General features: G+C 67.8%; 2 protein-coding genes across 6 annotated transcripts; one reads left to right on the top strand and one right to left on the bottom strand.

Moving 5' to 3' along the window:
• The first annotated feature begins 150 nt into the window (after window positions 1–150).
• LOC136569980 (RNA-binding protein 14-like) lies at window positions 151–5,124 on the top strand. 2 transcript variants are annotated; one of them, XM_066570376.1, is made up of 3 exons: window positions 151–573; window positions 2,646–4,269; window positions 4,618–5,124. In XM_066570376.1, exons 1-3 carry the CDS (start codon window positions 228–230, stop codon window positions 4,823–4,825), a joined length of 2,178 nt encoding a protein of 725 aa, XP_066426473.1. In that variant the 5' UTR covers window positions 151–227; the 3' UTR covers window positions 4,826–5,124. The 2 variants fall into 2 exon arrangements, with proteins under 2 accessions (XP_066426473.1, XP_066426474.1); XM_066570377.1 differs by lacking the exon at window positions 2,646–4,269 and having other exon boundaries at window positions 4,618–4,786.
• Window positions 5,125–6,065: 941 nt separating this feature from the next.
• On the bottom strand, window positions 6,066–11,076 carry LOC136570038 (RNA-binding protein 4B-like). Of its 4 annotated transcripts, none has more exons than XM_066570468.1 (4): window positions 10,998–11,076; window positions 8,783–9,204; window positions 7,048–7,749; window positions 6,066–6,584 (listed from the first exon to the last, which is right to left on the bottom strand). In XM_066570468.1, the coding sequence occupies exons 2-3, from the start codon at window positions 9,192–9,194 to the stop codon at window positions 7,055–7,057; spliced, it is 1,107 nt and encodes a 368-aa protein (XP_066426565.1). In that variant the 5' UTR covers window positions 9,195–9,204; window positions 10,998–11,076; the 3' UTR covers window positions 6,066–6,584; window positions 7,048–7,054. The 4 variants fall into 4 exon arrangements, with proteins under 4 accessions (XP_066426565.1, XP_066426566.1, XP_066426567.1 ...); XM_066570469.1 differs by having other exon boundaries at window positions 11,025–11,060; XM_066570470.1 differs by lacking the exon at window positions 6,066–6,584 and adding an exon at window positions 8,415–8,517 and having other exon boundaries at window positions 7,638–7,749.
• Window positions 11,077–11,310: the final 234 nt, after the last annotated feature.

Genomic DNA, 11,310 nt, shown 5'->3' with positions numbered 1-11,310 from the left:
TGAGGAGGTGGGCGGGGCTAACACGGCGGGAAAACAGGGGGCGGGGCTCGCGCGCGCGCGGTGCACACGGCACGCAGGCGCGGTGAAGGAGGGCGGTGCGCACGGCACGCAGGCGTGCTGCGCACGGCACCGCCCCCGCCACCCTAAGGAACCGCCGCCATTTTGAAGCCGCCGCCGCCGCTGCCGGTTCTGTCCCCGCCGCGCTCCCCTCAGCGATCCCCGCCGCGATGCGTCCTGGCATCAAACTCTTCGTGGGCAACGTCCCCGAGGAGGCGACGGCGGAGGAGTTGAGCGAGCTGTTCGCAGGCGCCGCGGGGCCGGTGCTGGGCGTCGCCCTCATGAAACAGTTCGCTTTCGTGCACCTGCGGGACGAGGCGGCGGCCGCGCGCGCCATCTCGCAGCTCAACGGGCACCAACTGCACGGCCGCCGCATCGTGGTGGAGCCATCCCGGCCGCGGCCCACCAACACCTGCAAGATCTTCGTGGGGAATGTGTCGGCCGCGTGCACGAGCGGGGAGCTGCGCTCGCTCTTCCAGCAGTACGGCCCCGTGGTGGAGTGCGACGTGGTGAAAGGTACCGGACCCGCCGCCGGGGCCGCGCGGCCCCCGCCGCCCAGCTCGGCCCGCGCCTCCGGGTGATCCGTGGCACCCGAGTTCCGTCCGACTGCGGCGTCGCCCCCGCCCGGACCCCAGCGCGGCCCGGGCTGGTGGAGCGGGGGGATTCCTGCCGCCTCCCCCCTGCCCCGAGCGGGGCCGTGCGAGCCCGAGTGAGCTCCCGTAACCCCCCTTCTGCCAGCCATGTCCGGCTCCATGGCCTCCGCCCGCCCCGGCCGGGGCGGTGCGGGCCTGTGTGGGCGGTCCAGACCCCTTAACCCCCCCCTCTGGCAACCACGTGTCTTCGATCGCCTCCCCCAGGCTAAGGTTGGGCTGTGCCAGCCCCTGTGGGTGCCCCTGACCCCGTAACTCCTCCGATAACCCTCCTCCAGCCGGCCTCGTGCTCTGTAATCGTCTCCCCAAACCCCAGGTGGGGCCACATGAGCCCGTGTGGGCTCCCCAGCCCCCTCAATCTCCACATGATCCCTTCTCTAACCAACCTCCTCATCCTCCCTCAAGTGGCCCAGGTGGGCTCCCCACACTCCTGAACACCCCCATAACTCCTTTCCTGGCAGCTTTGTTCTGTGCCATCACCGCCCCCAGCCCTGGGGGGGCTGACCCCTGCCAGCTGCTGCCACCTCTGTGACTAAATCATCCCCAGGCCACGGTCTGGCCTCCACAGACACGCTCAGCCATGGAGCTGGGACATGCACAGAACACCCCGTGAAACCCCTGAGGGGTTCAATGGCTTCACACTGGGGACCCCCAGCACAGCCTGGTGGGGTCACCCAGCTCCCCCAATTCATTTGTCACCTGTGTCACACTGATGGACTGACAAGTGTCACTCCACATCCCTCTCCTGACCCTGCTGTCATCCTGTCCCTTCTCACCCGGCCCTGGAGTCCCGGTGATGTCCCCACAGTGCCCGCGTGCCCCTGCCCACAGGAGGGGGACGTTGTTCCTCTGGTCTCTCGTCCCAGGTCGCAGCCACCAGCACAGCCTGGCAGAACCTGCCTCGCGTCCCCTCGGGGTTGGGGGTGCCATGGCCACCTCCAGGGGGTGGCAGCAGGGCTGGGGGTGACATGGAGGGGACATGCCCTCTTTGGGCTTCCAGAGTGGGACGTGTGGATTTGGAGCCAGGGGGTGGGATGGTACTGGGGGGACAAAGGAGAGGGTGACGTGGCACTGATGCTCAGAGGTCTGGGATGGGTTTGTTTGGCCAGTGATGCTCCCAGCACACCACACACCCTTGGGTGGGTTCTCACTGGTTCCGGTGGTCTCGGTCTGTGCTGCAGGGAAACACCACGGGGTCGCTGCCCTCCTGCCCTGTGCCGGCACCGGACCCGTCATGCCACGGGGGTGACCCCCTGACCACCATGGGGGCATCCAGCCCCCAAACCTGCTGGGCCAAGAGCCACAGGCGGCCACCAGAGCTGCCACCAGGTCCTGCTTCCCTGCTCCTTGCGGTCCTCAGACGCCTCTGTGCTGCTGAGACATGGTTGTGCTGTGTGGCGCTGGCTCCTCGCCATGGCCGGGCACTCACTGGAGGGGTGCTCAGGCCCTTCCTTCCCTCCCTCCTTCCCTCTTCTCCCTCCTGTTCTTCTCTGTCTGAAGTCCCTGTTCCCTTCTCTGTCCTTGTCTTTTTCTGTCTCCTCTTCCTCTCCCCCCATCCTCTGTCCCTGTCCCGCTCTCTGTGCTGGCGCCGGTTCTCTCAGCTTTGCTCCGCTCACTGCCAGGGCGTCCCACTGAGCCCACGGTGCTGGCACTGCCAGCCCAGGCTGGGCCCTCGGTCCCCAGGTGCCAGGGAGGGGCTGGGAGGGGGCACAGGAGGCAGAGCCTGGGGGGACATGGAGAGAGCCGGGTGGGCTGGGGGAGGCTGTGACCAAACGAGCGCGGGGCAGAGCCGATGGTGGTGGTCGTGTCTCCTCCAGCGAGCGGGGCCAGCAGCGCCCGTCCCGCGCCTGTCCCGCTGCTGCCGCACGGCTCGTTAGCGCCGGCTCCTGTAACGAGTTGTGTTTTCTCCCCTCACTGCTCTCTCTGCTGCTTTGTCAGACTATGCCTTTGTGCACATGGAGAACGAAGCCGATGCTAAAGTTGCCATCGAAAACCTAAATGGGAAGGAGGTGAAGGGGCGCCGGGTGAACGTGGAGCTCTCCACCAACGTGCAGAAGAAGGGCACGGGCCAGGCGCCGCCGCCCGCCCTCGGCGTCGACAAGACCAAGCGCATCGGCCTCGAGTACCGCGAGAAGTTCCAGCCCAAGATCGAGGGCTTCGACCAGCAGCGCCGGGCGGCCGACGCCGCCTTCCCCTCGGCCACGGGCGCCGGCTACGCCGCCGCCCCCTCCCTGTACGATTACCAGCAGCGCTTCGGCGCCAAGTACGACACCTTCGATGCGCAGCCCCGGCCCGCCTCCCCCTCCTACTTTGGCAGGGACCGCAGCCCGCTGCGGCGCTCGCCCACCCGCGCTGGCTACGCAGCGGTGTCGCTCCCCATGACGGCGCAGCCGGCCGCCTACCGCGCCCAGCCCTCGGCCTCGCTGGGGGCCACGTACCGAGCCCAGCCCTCAGCCTCCCTGGGCGTGGCGTACCGCCCGCAGCCCACCACGGGCCAGGCCGCCGCCTACCGCGTGCAGCCCTCGGCCTCGCTGGGCGGCGCCTACCGCCCCCAGCCCTCGGTCGGCTCCCTGGGCGCCGCGGGCGCTCAGCCCGCTGCCGCCAACTCCCTCGGCTCCTACGGCGCCCAGCCCGCCGCTGCCGCTGCGTACGGCGCCCAGCCTGCGGCCGCCAACTCCCTCAGCTCCTACGGCGTCCAGTCCGCTGCCCTGGCCTCCTCCTACAGCACCCAGCCCGCCTCGGGCTACTCGGCCGGCTACGGCGCCCAGCCTGCCATCGCCGCCTACGGCGCCCAGCCCACTGCCGGCTCCGCCGGCTCCTACAGCACCCAGGCCGTGGCTGTGCACGTGGCATCCTACGGAACCCAGCTGGCTGCAGGCTCCTACGGCGCCCAGCCCATGGATGGCCACGCTGGCTCCTACAGTGCCCAGCCCGGTGCCGTGCTGTCTGCCGGCTACAGCGCCCAGGCCGTGGCGGTGCACGCCAGCTCTTACAGCGCCCAGGCTGTGGCAGGTCACGCCGCCGCTGCCTACCAGCCTGTGGCCGGCCACTCTGCCTCCTATGGTGCCCAACCCGCGCTGTCCACCTCGTACGGTGCCCAGCCCACCGTGGGCCACTCGGCCTCGTACGGCGCCCAGCCCGCCACGGGCCTGCCCGCGTCGTACGGCAGCCAGCCCGCGGCCGCCGCGCTCCCCGCCGGCTATGGCGCGCAGACAGGTTCCTCGTTGGCCGCGTCCTACGGCAGCCAGGCCGCCGTCGCCGCCGCTTCCTACAAGGCGCAGGCCTCTGCCCCGCTGACGGCCGCGTACCGGGCGCAGGCCTCCGGCGCCATGGCGGCCTCCTACCCGGCGCAGCAGCCGTCCTCCGCCGCGCTGGCTGCCGCGTACCGAGCCCAGCCAGGCAGCGCCTACGACGGGCCGAGCCAGCTGGGGCAGCCGGCGGGTTCCTACCTGGGCCTGGCGCAGGCCGCCGCCGCACCGCCCTACGAGCGCACCCGCCTCTCCCCGCCTCGCAGCGCCGCCTACGACGACCCGTACAAAAAATCGTCCTCTCTGGCTAAAAGGTACGGTGCCGGGCGGGGCACCGACCCCCGCCCCCGCCTCCCGCTGCTCGCCGGGCTCCGGCGCACCGCTCGCGGCTTGCCCGGCGCCGCGTGGCACCGGCGCGGCTCGCTATCGCCCGGCGCGGTGGGCGCCACGGCTCCGCTCGCGCCGCGCAGATCCCGGGGAGGGGACGGGGCCTGGTGCGGGTGAGGGGAGGTGGTGGCACACAGCGGGGCCTCCGTGGCACCCGATCCCGTCCTGCGCCGGCTTTGCCCATCACGGTGCGTCCCTAGGTGGGACACGGTGCTGCCGCGGCGGATCCGAGCCCCGTCCCCTCCTGGCTGATCCCCCTCTCTTCTCTCGCCCAGGTACGGCTCCGAGCGCCGTCTGTCCGAGCTGGCCGATTACCGGCGCTTAGCGGACTCTCCGCTGGCGTACCGCCGCTCGCCCACCAAGTCCCCGCTGGACTACCGCCGGCTGCCGGACGCGCACTCCGAGTACGCCCGCTACTCGGGCGGCTACAGCGACTACCTGCCCCCTGCCCGCATCCACTCGGGCTACCAGCGCCGCCTCTGAGCTGGCCACGGCCCCACTCGGGCACGGACGGTTCTTTTTCAGCCGATTCTTTCTGGTTTTGCTGTTTGAGTTTTTTAGAAGGTTCCGCGGTTACGGTTGGCGGTGGCCGCACGGTTCATCCCCCGCTGGCGCTCGGTGCCGGTTCATAAACCGCCAGTGGTTGCAGCCACGTGGCTCAGACTCTTTTATACCACGAGTTGTCCCATTTTTTGGGTGAATTCCCCATTTCCAGCATCAGGCCCGGCACGGTGCCGGGGGTTTTTTATGACTGTAAATAAATGCTGGGGTCTGCTCCGGTTCCCGACGCCTCCCGCCTGGTTCTTTCCCAGTCCTGGGGGTCCACTCACACCCCTGGGGACACCATCCAGCCCTGGCTGACGGTGCTGCCAATGCTGGAGCTGCTTTCCCACCACGGAGGAGTGGATTTGGAGGATGAGCAGCTGGCAGCAGGAAGGGCCAGACTCAGCCCTGTCACGACACCACCACGTGTGATCACTGGCACCGACCTGTGCCGGGGCTTGTTTTGGGTGAGAAAAGCTGGTTTTGAGGGGTGGTGCGTGCCACGTCAGGTACCACTGTCACCACCGTGAGAGGCGCTTGCTGTCCCCACCTCTCCCCAGGAACCGGTCACAGCCCAGTCTGGCTGTGCCACAGGAGGGATGGCCAAGGCTCATTAACCACCGCCGTAAAGAGCCAGGCAGGAGGATCTGGCGCTTGTCCCCTCCTTCCCAGGGTGGCCACACACCCCTGGGCCTGGCCCCAAGTCCCCAGGTGTGGCAATGGCAGCACCCGCGAGTGACCCCGGCACCGATCGGCGCTGGCAGGGCAGAACTGGCAGCATCACCAAAGGCGTGGCCTGGGCTTAATGACCTTAATTAATGAACACCGAGAGGCAGGAGCAATCTGGGGACAAACGAGCCACTTTGGGGACATAATGTACCAGTCTGGGGACAAACAAGACAGTCTGCAGATTAATTAGCCCTGGGCAGGTTAATGACAGCCCATGGGAGGAGGAAGAGCTGGGGGTTAAAGCTCCGCTGTCACCCCCGGGTGCCCCTTTGGGGGGCTCAAGGACGGTTTTGGGGGTGTTCCCATTTGCAGCAGCCCCTCACCGGGGGCTCCGGTGTGCATGGGCAGAGCCAGGCAGGGCACAGGCAGCACCGGGGAGTCCAGAAGGTTCCGTGCCGTGTTCTGAGGGGACGTGAGTGCAGAGAAAGAACCGTGGGCAGAGCCAGCGCCGTTAGTTAAAAATTTTGAGTTTTATTTTACCGGAAAGTGGGGTCGGGGGACTCTAAATCACTCGGGGGGTTCCACCCCCGCCGGCGCGGCGCGGCGGCCTCCGGTCAGCTACAGCGTTGGGCTAAAAACCTACCACTGGATTATCCACCCTCTTAAAAAATAAAGGAAAAAAAAAAAACCAAAAAAGGCAAAACGACGACTCGGGAAGAGCTCCGGGGGAGCGAGGGGGCGGCGAAGCAAAGCAAAGCTGGCGCTGGGGGACGGCTGCGGCTGCGCGCTCACACCTGAGCCTGGGGTGGGGACCCAAAACTACCTGGAAAAGCAAAATCCTGCCCAGGGGGGCGGGGGAAGCTGGGGGAGGGGCTGAGCTAATCCTGCCCGGGCTGAGGACGAGCCGCGCGTCCGTAAGGAACGGGCCCGGGAGCGGCACGCGGCGGCGGTGGCACCCGGCGCGGCCCGAGACGCGCGGCGCCGAGTCGGCGTGCGACGGGACCCCGACGTCCAGCCGCACAAATCTTACCTGTAAGAGAAAAGAGGAGTTGGCGCAGGCGCCCCCGGGGCCGATCCGGAACCGTGCCGAGCCCCGGTGCCCTGGGGAGCTGCGGCTTCCTGGCAGCAAGAGAGTCCTGATGTGGAGCAGCGGCGGGGCTCCGGCCCCCTCGGACCCTGGGCCCGCCGGGACCAGGGCACAGCCCGAGCGAGCAGGAGCTGCCCCCGGGCCGGGGGCTCTGCGGGAACCCCCCACCCCGCAGGGACTGTGCCGGGACGGCGCCCGGCCCAGCAGGAACGTGAGTTACAACCACGAGAGTGACACCGGCACCGCTCCGCTCACCGCGGCGCCTCCTCACCGTGGCCGGGCTTTAACGCCCGCGGGGCCTGTCCGTGTCACCGGGACCCGTCACCCGCCTCAACCTCAACTGGCACAACCGGGACCACCGGCAGCGGGGCCCCCCCGCAGTGCCAAGAGCTGCCAACGCGCTCACCTCCGGCTCAAAAGGCGGAGTATCGCGCCCGGTCCGCGTACGGGTCCCGCCCGAAGCGCTGCATGTCGTAGAGGGACGCCCGGGCCACCGAGGAGACGGGCGACAGCTGCCCACGCTCGTACGTGTACGCCTCTCCGACGGTGCTGGCCGCGGCGGCCGTGCGGCGCAGGGGGCTCCTGTCCCGGGTGTAATACGTGGAGGACGCGGCGGCGGCCGCGGCGGTGGCGGCGGCGGCGGCGACGGCGGCCGCCGCGCCCGGGGTGGGCAGCAGCGCTCGGTCGTACGCGTCTAAGGTGGTGGGGATGCGGCCGGCCATGGCCGTGGTGGCGGCCATGGCCGAGGACTGGACCTGGGAGTACTGGGCGTACTGGGAGTACTGGGCCATGGTCTGCTCCGCGTAGGCGTCGTACGCCGAGGCCGTGGCGTAGGAGCGGACGCGGTAGCGCTTGTAGTAGTCGGCCATCCCGCCGTAGGCCTCATCGTAATACACGGTCTCCCCATAGCCCGCGGTGTAGGGAGTGCGCACGGCTCCGTACTGCTCGTTATAGGCCTCGGCAAAGTCCGCCACTTGCCCCGGGCGATCGACCGGGCACTCCTTAGACCAGTGCCCCTCCTTCCCGCAGCGGTAGCAGCCGCTCTTGTCTCCCATCCCGGGCGCCGTCCGCAGCCGGCTGGTGGACAGCTGCACGCGCATCCGCTTGCCTTGGGGAGAGACGCGAGAGGCAGGGTCAGTGCGGCCGTGCCGGGGCACCGGCGGGACAGGACGGCACCGGCTGCCACCCCCCCCAGCCCTCCGCAGCCACCGGCGCGGGAGGAGCCGCCGCGGGACCGAGCGTGAGCCGCCAGATGGACGCTGGACAGCGGCTGACCGGGACGTGCTGCCACGGCCGAGCGCGGCCACGCCGGCCAGCCCGGCAAAGCCCCGGCAGCCCGGGGTCGGAGCCAGCACTGCCGGCCCCGTGTGACGGCAAAGCTTCGCGCCGGAAAACGCCGGAGCGGCGGAGAGAGGGATGTGACACCGGGAAACGCCCCGGAGCGAACGGGGCCTGGCCCGAGCACGGCACGAGGCAAAGCCAAGCGCGGACGCGGCCGGGACAGCTCTGGGTGCAGCTGTGCCAGCCCGGCTGGGTCGCTGTTTTTTGGGGAAGGCCCGGAATGGGGGCGGCGGGACATGTAGAGCCCCGGGAGCGCCCGGTCCGGCCCCGCCGCCACGTGGGTGAAGCGCCGGACGCCGCCCTGAGCACCCGGCCGGGAGACGCGCTCGCCATCACCGCCGCCAGCGCCGCGGCTCGAGTCCGGCCGCTCGGCCCCGTCGAGCGCCCGAGCGACGCCGGGCGCGGGGTCGGGCGCCTCCATCACCCTCTTACCAGGCTGGGCAAGGCTACAAGGGCGGGCGGCAGCCTGGCGTCACCCGCTGCTCCGGCCCGGCACAGGACGTCGCCGTCGGGGTCCTCCTGCGGGGCGGCCGTGCTGGTTAATCAGAGATGGGTCAGTCCCGTCCTCCCCGGCCCAGAGCCCCCGAGCCCGAGCCCTCGCTCCGGCCGCGCCGTGCGGGCGGCCCCGGGAGCTGCGGCGGAGCGGGCACCAACCGACACCAACCCCAGAGCCCCGAGGGCGCTGCACGGCCCCGCAGAGACGGCCGTGGTCACATCCGGGATCGACCCCGGAGCCGGGGCCGGCGGGAGCATCCACCATGGACCCCGGAGCCCTCCCACCACCCAGCCCCACGGCTCACCTTGGAACTCGGTGTTGTCCAGCCCCCGGATGGCCTCCACGGCATCCTCGGCCCGCTCCATGTGCACGAAGGCGTAGTCCTTGACGATGTCACATTCGATGACGGGGCCGTACTCCTCGAACTTGGCGCGCAGCTCTAGGTTGGTGCAGGCGGGGCTGATGTTGCCCACGTGCAGCTTGGTGGAGGCCTTGCTCTTGTTCTTGCTGGCCTCCACATTGATGCAGACGCCGTGCAGCTTGTGGTGGTGCAGGTTGCGGATGGCGTCCTCGGCCGCCGTCTTGTCCTCGATGTGCACGAAGCCGTAGTTCTTGATGATGTCGCACTCCAGCACCTTCCCGTACTGCTCGAACAGGGAGCGGATCTCCTGCTCCGTCGCCTCCCGCGGCAGGTTCCCGATGAACAGCTTCACCATCGCGACCCGCCTGCGCCGGACAGCGCCGCCGTGAGCCCCAAAACCTCCCCGAGAAACAGCCCGAGGAACAGCCCACACACAACCCCAAAACCCCCTGAGGAACAGCCTGAGGAACAGCCCACACACAACCCCAAAACCCCCCGAGCAACAGCCTGAAGAACAGCCCACACACAACCCCACAACACCCCGAGGAACAGCCCACACACAACCCCAAAACCCCCTGAGGAACAGCCTGAGGAACAGCCCACACACAACCCCACAACACCCCGAGGAACAGCCCGAGCCTCTGTGAGTGTGAATTCCCTGAGTCACCCTGAATCTCTCCCTGTGTGCCTGAGGCTGTGCCCCCCAAAACCTGCCAAGAAACAGCTCGAGCCTCTCTCTGTGTGTGCCCAAGGCTGTGCCCCCCAAAAAACAGCTTGAGCTTCTGTGACTGTGCCCACAGCTGTGCTCACAAACAGCCTCAAAACCCCCAAAAAACAGCCCAAGCCTCTGTGTGTGTGTGTCCAAAAATCCCCTAAATCACCCTGAATCTCCCTCTGTGTGCCCGAGGCTGTGCCCCTCAAAACGCCCCAAAAAACAGCTCGAGGTTCTGTGACTGTGGCCAAACCTGTGCACCCCAAAGAACAGCTCGAGCTTCTGTGAATGTGCCCGAAGCTGTGCTCAAAAACAGCCCCAAACCCCCCCAAAAAACTGTCAAAGCCTCTGTGCGTGTGCCCAAGGCTGTACCCAAAACCCCTAAATCACCCTGAACCTCTCTCTGGGTGCCCAGGGCTGTGTCCCCCAGACCCCCCCCCCCAAAAAACAGCCCAAGCCTCTGTGAGTGTGCCCTCAAACACCCTAAATCCTCCTCAAACCTCTAGGGCTGCGCCCCCTAAAACACCAAATAAACATCCTGAATCTCGGTGCGTGTGCCCAGGGTTGTGCCCCCAAAACCCCTGAAACACCCCAATCCCTGGGGCTGTGCCCCCAAACACCCTAAATCCTCCTCAAATACCCCAAACCTACTCTGTGCTCAAGGCTGGACCCCCAAACACCCCTCAAATAAAGCCCACAAACGTCTCTGTGTGTCCCTGGGGCTGTAATCCCAAAGACCCCAAATCTCCTCAAATAAACACCCCAAAACTCTGCCTCTGCTCATTCAAGGCATAGCCCCAAACACCCCAAATCTCCTCAAAAACTCTGAACCTCGTGGTAGCCCCTAAGTGCTGAGGCCTCTCTCACACGATACAGCCCCAAACACCCCAAATCCCCTCCAAATTTTGCTTCTGCTCCTTCAGGGCGGAGCCTCAAACACCTCAAAACCCCCCCAAAATAAACACCCCAAAGCTCTGCTCTCCCCCTCCTACACTGTGCCCACAAACACCCCAAAAACAACGCACCTTAAACCTCTGGCACCCCAAAAACCGCCTTAAACCTCTGAAACTCCAAAATCCACCTAAGTCTGTGACACCCCTTTTCCTGCAGGGCAGAGCCCCCAAACACCCCAAAATCTCTGCACCCCCCAGAGGGCAGAGCCACGCCCCGAATCCCAAAATCCCCCAGGCCTGAGACCCCCCCCCAAACCCCTCTTGTCCTCCCCAGGCCTCAGACCCCGGTCAGGCCTGAGACTCCTCAGATCTGAGACCCCCCCCCAAAAGCCCTCCCCTCCACAGGCCCGAGATCTCCTGCAAACCGTCCCGGATCGCATCCCCCGCGGCCTGCGGGCGCCCCAGCGGGGCGGTGGCCGGGCCTGGCCCTTGTGTCCCCCCCGGCCCCGGTTCCCGGTCCCGAAACCCCCCCAGGCACCCCCCCCGCCCCCACCTGCCCCGTCCGCCGCGCGCTGCTCACAAAATGGCGGCGGCGTCTCCCGGCCCCGCCCCGCCTCCCGCGCGCTCATTGGCCGCCGGTGCTGTCAGTCAAACGCCGCAGCGTGAGGTCATCGATCCGCTAGGTGGGCCCGCCCACAGTGCGGCCGCAGCCAATCACGGGAGGGAAGGGGCGGAGCGAAGGGAGGAGCGGTCCATGAGGCTTCTGCGGGGGCGCGGGGGCGGTCCATTCATGGCGGGGGGGGGGGTGCCAAGTACCGGATGCCGTTCTGGGAGCACTGGGAGCTGCACTGGGAGCGCTGGGAGCT

The sequence above is a fragment of the Molothrus aeneus genome, unplaced genomic scaffold (assembly GCF_037042795.1).
Source record: "Molothrus aeneus isolate 106 unplaced genomic scaffold, BPBGC_Maene_1.0 scaffold_30, whole genome shotgun sequence".
In the NCBI taxonomy this organism is placed as follows: Eukaryota; Metazoa; Chordata; class Aves; order Passeriformes; family Icteridae; genus Molothrus; species Molothrus aeneus.
The sequence above is the reverse complement of the archived record's forward strand: the minus strand, read 5'-3'. Positions and strand labels throughout refer to the sequence as shown.

What these genes read in the sequence shown, in the direction of transcription:
- LOC136570038 (XM_066570468.1), bottom strand. Translation starts at nt 9,194, where the DNA reads ATGGTGAAGCTGTTCATCGGGAACCTGCCGCGGGAGGCGACGGAGCAG. An exon ending in GGACAACACCGAGTTCCAAG is followed by an intron (nt 7,750 to 8,782) that starts GTGAGCCGTGGG and finishes TCTCTCCCCAAG; the next exon opens with GCAAGCGGATGCGCGTGCAG.
- LOC136569980 (XM_066570376.1), top strand. Translation starts at nt 228, where the DNA reads ATGCGTCCTGGCATCAAACTCTTCGTGGGCAACGTCCCCGAGGAGGCG. An exon ending in GGAGTGCGACGTGGTGAAAG is followed by an intron (nt 574 to 2,645) that starts GTACCGGACCCG and finishes CTGCTTTGTCAG; the next exon opens with ACTATGCCTTTGTGCACATG. An exon ending in TCGTCCTCTCTGGCTAAAAG is followed by an intron (nt 4,270 to 4,617) that starts GTACGGTGCCGG and finishes TCTCTCGCCCAG; the next exon opens with GTACGGCTCCGAGCGCCGTC.